General features: G+C 41.7%; 1 protein-coding gene across 1 annotated transcript in view; it reads left to right on the top strand.

The window, feature by feature from the left end:
• The first annotated feature begins 210 nt into the window (after nucleotides 1-210).
• prkx (protein kinase X-linked) overlaps nucleotides 211-6000 on the top strand; it is a 49315-nt gene continuing 43525 nt past the window's right edge. The window contains exon 1 of the mRNA XM_088914600.1: nucleotides 211-919. Coding sequence (XP_088770726.1) covers nucleotides 745-919 — 175 coding nt within the window. The 5' untranslated portion in view covers nucleotides 211-744. The remainder of the gene's footprint in view (nucleotides 920-6000) is intronic.

Genomic DNA, 6000 nt, shown 5'->3' with positions numbered 1-6000 from the left:
GACAGCAATGAACCAGGCTCATTCAGGCTTTCCATGTGCAAGGCACAAACAGGAAAAGCGAGTCCTGTCAGCTGCCAGTCTGGCCCTGCTCCACCTCTGGAATAAACTAATTGGCCGACGATTTCAGAGCCCTTTCTCCATTCGCTCACTACGCTGCCATTTACCACTGAACTTTGCCTGCGCCTTCCTTGCCCACAACTACAGCAGTTTGAAATTGTAACTGAAGGGGAACGGGTTCAGGTTTCGTTTGGGGGACTGCGGGAGAAGTAAATAATTTAAATATTCCAAATTGCGGAGAGCGACAGGCACCATTTCAGCTAAGAACACGAATCGCCGCATCCAATGTTCCGTCAAAAGCAGCCTGGAAATACTCAGCGGATTCATCAAATGAGGAAGTTTAAGTAGTCTTTTTGTCGGTTGTTGTTTTTTTGCACAAGGGACCTGAAGTGGTCCCCTCTCCTGTTTTCTGTGACGCCTGGCAACCATATGGTAAATGTTTTAAATGCAATGAGAATGTGAGGTTAGCGCGCACGCAGTTTTTGTCAAAGAGAACCCTCTGAAGAAGAAATGATCGTTGCAACGGGGCTGGAGACAATGGGGGTGACCACCGTGCAGAATTAAATGTGGGAGAAATTGAAAGTGCTTTCGGAAAAGGGAGAGGAACTTTTCGTTTTGTGATAATATCAGAGGTGCTGAGGGTAATAGGGTTAAGTGGCATATCGGGTTTCCACACCCTGATGAAAGATGGCAACAGCGAAAGGCAAGTCTGGAGTGAACAATGAATGTGCCTCATTGAGGGAGAGTGCCAACAGCGCTGCCGCCAGCAGTAGTAGCTCTACTGGCACTGCGCAGATAGGCGCAGCATCACTGACCAACAGGACTTACCGGCTGGAGGATTTTGACACTGTCGCTACAGTTGGTAAGTGCTGTACCTAAAAGGAGAAGTTTGGAAGCTGGGGTTTATTTACCATTGCAGATACGTTTAAATTCATGCTATACGGTTTTGTTCCTCATCTGTATCATACTGTAGAACTCCGGGACAAGGTTAGAATTTATTAGGAAAACCATACACTTTGTTTAAGTATTTTTTATTTGCAGTAATGCCAAGATGTTTGCTGTGGTCATTGCATGCTTTGCTTTAAAACACGAATAACTTACGTGATAGTAACACATTTTGGCTTTTTTTTTTAGTACTGTATGTATTGACTGTTGTTGACAGCTACAGTATGTGAAAAGTAAAAGTATGCTCTAGGGGTTAAAAACTTTTTCTGCAAATCTCAAATCATTGGATGTGAAGATGATAAAAGCACGGTGCTTTGAGGTTTGGAGTTGTCATGTTAAAATCAATTTACAGGATCAACATTTCTGTCAGAATCTTTTCCCAAGTACTTTGCTATAATGTGTTTTATTCCCAGAACACCCACTGTGTACATCCTAACAAATCCAAGCATGTCAAGTGGACAAGACCATGAAGTTTCACATTAAAATTGTTACCTATAGACATTAACAGTAAGTGCATGTAGGACTAACATCCGGAGGCACTTCTTTACACAAAGAATCGTGGGTGTATGGAACACTGTGGACCCTGGTGGGTCTGCTTTCTTCTTCTAAAAGTGGAGAGGGTTTTTTTTGACTGACAATGGAATCAATTATCAACTTGAAAAGGCAATGTAGGCTAGATAATAGCTCATTATACAGTGTTTGTAACCCTTCTGATGTTCCTTTGAAAAAAAAAGAAATAAGGCTGTTATAAGATCAATGTTCTTCTTCAATTAGATAAAAAAAACATAACGGACATGAATTTAAAACAAGCATAAGAATGCCAGCAGTATGCAGCATTAAGAAGAGGTAGATTGTTCACACTTTCAAATATAAAAGAATACTTTTAGGGTAGAAAATGATTAACTGGGATGCCAGAATTACATTTACATTTCTTTCATTTAAAAGGATTTATGTTAAAAAAACCAATCCTATTAAATAGAAAAAGAAATTAGTGTACATTGTACAGCAACTTTTGATTGTACTCTGACACTCTAGCACTGGACAGATACTGTCCACTTAAAATGTGGGAATGGAGTGACGTTTATATTCAACAACACCTTATTGACAGAGAGCACCTGTGAATTCAGACATGCCAAGACTTTGTTGTTTAATTTAGCATAATTCTGTCTTGAGCTTCAAAGGTGCTTTCCACATCTTGCAGTATAGCAACCTATGGAATGTTGCTATAATCAGATTCATTCATTGTAAACTCCTTCAAATTCCAGTGCTCGTCAAAGTGATACAAACTGGTTCTTTCTCATTAGAAACAGAAATAGAATAAAAATGAATCGAGCTTTGATGCATCTTTGAGTGACTCCAGTTGTCTCATTAATCTGAGTGTATCTTGCTTTGTTTATATAATTTTTAGCTTTTATTAGTCACAGTGGAGGGCAGCTTAGTCTGGAGTTCAAGATCACACTTTTTATTTTTAGCATTTGCAGATATAGCAAATTTTCATAATTTATTATTGTGTATATTTGCCGTCATTTCTTTGACTATGGAAGAAAACCCTTCAGTCTGAAGGAAATTAGCCAGTTTAAAGGAATAGGGTAAAGGTTAGAACAAACAGGTAATACAGATGACAGACTTTATTAAATACAAATGTTATTAATTTCCTCAGTGTTTTGCAGGGCATCAATATTTCTTGCAAGGATGATATTAATGTTTCTTTTAACTTTAAATATTAGGTATAGTGATCCACAGGTTACGCTAATAAAATTATATTCCTTTGTGATGGATCGTTACTGCATATATCTGACAAGAAACACAATGGCACATTTACAGTGCCAGTAAATCCCACTTATCATTTGTTTAGCACATTCTTGGATAAGGGCATCCTGGAACTGCAGAGTCCTGAATTGAACTGGATGAGTATTCGTCACTTTTTGCAGCCTGTGCCAAGCATGGCCAGTAGGGCTCCAGACATGAGGTCACCTAGGTCAGTCAGTTCTCTGCACTGCATGCTGCATAAGATAAGCAGTGATGACATATGCTTCATTTAAGTAAGCATTGCCATTGTGCCTAAAAATATGGTTTTGCTGTGGTACAGAAGGTCTGAATTACGTACCAAGTAGCAATCATAATTCTATGCTTGGACACACTGATTTACCCCGCACTTCACTGTCCCTTCACTATCTGTAGCACTTCTGCAACACAGAATGTGGTACAGAGATGCTTCTTGTATTAGACATCTGAGTGATGTAGGGGTGTGTCCTAAATCAGTGGTTCCCAGCCCTGGTCCTGGAGGGAAATGCTTTTTTCTCCAGCTGAGTTCTCAGTTACACAACTGAACTCTTTATTGACGTAATAATACAATTAATTGGAACTGTTTGAACACAACTCTTAAACATGTCGGAGGTGGCCTTTTAACAATTGAATTTCCTCTGTATCATTACATCATTGAGTGGAAAACAAAACTTGTAAATATTCCAATCAAGTTACTTATTAGTTCATTTAAGGCTTCAATTAAGAAATTAAGCCGTAATGGAAGGAAAACCTGCAAGTATGAGGGCCTGCGGGACTGGGTTTGGGAGTGTCACAAAGCGTCTTCCAGGACCCTATGTGTCCTCACTGCCCTCACTGCGCATAGCAGGGACCTCAGCTGCCTGAGCTGAGGGAGGTCTCCTTTAGCTCATGCAGCTGTTGCGTTACGCCGAAGACCCGGGTATGCGTGCCAGGTGCTGCGGGACGAAACGGGTGGTGGAGGGCACGAGCCCATGCGGAACCGCGACGATCACATATGCAGACAGCACAATCCGGAAGGGAGTGAGAAAACACAGGGAAAAAAGACTAGGATAGGGACTGGAAAAATAACAGGGGGCATGTCCAAGGTGCGCTGGTGCTCGGGGGGTGTGTCCAAGGCAAATAAGTCCAAGGGAGTCCGTTAGAATATCCTGGGAAAGCTAATGTCCAAAGCCAGGTGATCCATCCTGACACAGATGAACGAAGTTAAAAGCCAGAGTGGGATCTGGCGAAGGGTCGGGGGAAATGAAAGGGGGGTAAGGGGGCCAGATGCTCCCAGTCCCGGACCCAGATGGTCAGGACACCGTTGTGAAGCCTGTGCCGTCGAGTCACTCCTGGACTCGTGGGTAAGCGGGCTTCCGGGTGCCACCTTCCAAAGCTGAGCCCAGATTGGAGGCAGGTGCAGGGGATAAAGAATAAAGGGCTGGAGCGTCCTTAAGAGAAGGGGTTTGCGATCGTGACAGGGAGCCCCTGCCCTACATCAGTGTTTTTCAAACTCGGATCCAGGAGGAGCACTGCCTCTTCTGGTTTGTGAGTTTTGTGCATGGTGAATACTTGTGAATTTGCTGTTAGTTCTTAAAAAGTCAAATGGGATTTGTAATTGCTATCAAACCTGTACCCAGTTGTTCTAATTGCTGAGGAGAGGCTACATACAGCTCTGTCATTGGTAATAGTACTCTTGAAGTAGAGTATGTATGCAGCTCAAGACTGACTGAAGAAACAAGTTAAGTACAACTCTAAACAAGGAAGCAGATCAGTTAAGTCATCAATTATTACTGGAGACGCAGAGCTCAGCTGGAATGAAAACCTACAGGCAGTGTTTTCCAGGACCAAGGCTGAGAAACGCTGTCCTACATAACCCCGAAGCTAGGCTCTACCTGTTACAAAGGCAGCTGTATTTAGTTGATTTGATATTGTATTATCCATATCGCTCCTTATTTCAGTTCACTTTAATTTGTAATGATTAGTAAACTGCCATTGATGTTCCATATGCAGAATTATGATTAGACATTTCTGGGGGTCTGAAGTTGCGACTAATACTTGAGTCAAAAAATCATTTGCCTTCTGATCTGAAAGGGAGTAATATGATGCTAAGTCTTAACAGTTTCCTAAAGTTGTAGTTCAAATTTCTTGCATGGTAAGGAAAAAAGATTACATTGCGTGATAGGGGTTTATTAAAGTATACGGACAGAGAAGCCTTTTAAAGTGGGTTTAGAGAATATTATTTATTTAACAGATGCAGTTATGCAGGATGACTTGGAGTTTGTGCAAACTTTACATTCTGTATATTGAGCGGCGTGAAAAGAAGCATCACTTACTGTATTTATAGTCCATTGTTTCCAGAAATCCCTGCCCAGGGTAATGACATTTTCGTGTCAAGTGCACTGACATTTTATAGAACAGACATGACCTTCTGTAAGTGAAGTCACTGTACGGATGAAAGTCACAGGGTAGTAGTGTGTGCTGCCACTGTTGAAAGCAATGTGAGCAGTAAATCCAGTATGTGACATGTGCTTTGCGCCAGGTTGTATATGCTGCGTTATGAGATTCCGCCCCATTCCGGTTATAGATCTGGAACAAGCCTGTTTGCTGGGCTCCAGCACCACACATCCTTCCAGCTCACCTCACTGATGTTCAGTTTTTTTTCAAGTCTGGACATAAGTACCACATTCTCATCTCGCAAAAAAAAAAACATGAGTCGCATGAGGACATGTGTCGTTACACCTGGATGAGTCGACAGGAAGGATGGAAAGTGAGACACCAGGACTCAATCAGTTTGGCGTCATGTAATCAGGCCACCATCGATCTCTACAAATGGTGTTATGTAGCACCTAGGCACTACTGGCCTGGCTTTCTAACTTGGGCCTTGGCAAGATGTCGTGAGTCATGGTCTCTCAGATCATAACCTGTCATCAAAAGACTGTATTTACCTTGTTTGCCTATTATATCTTGCTGGTTTAGAGATTGCTGACTAGGACACCAAGCAGCTCCAACATAATAATAACACAAAGGCTTTGTTCTTTTAACACACAGGCATACTGGTTCCTTACTGTGTTTTACCACATTCACACCAGGCCACTTTCTCACTATGTGATTTAGTGCACGTGCAACAATTGAGTACACTTGAGGGTAAGACAGTCATGTATGGTCATCTTCCAAAATCGGTTTGCTTTTCTAAACATCCCCTGTACATACATAATTCTGATTTTCTTTTGA

This window comes from Atractosteus spatula, chromosome 4 (assembly GCF_055471065.1).
Source record: "Atractosteus spatula isolate fAtrSpa1 chromosome 4, fAtrSpa1.hap1, whole genome shotgun sequence".
Classification (NCBI taxonomy): Eukaryota; Metazoa; Chordata; class Actinopteri; order Semionotiformes; family Lepisosteidae; genus Atractosteus; species Atractosteus spatula.
This window is presented reverse-complemented; position numbering and strand designations above follow the sequence as displayed.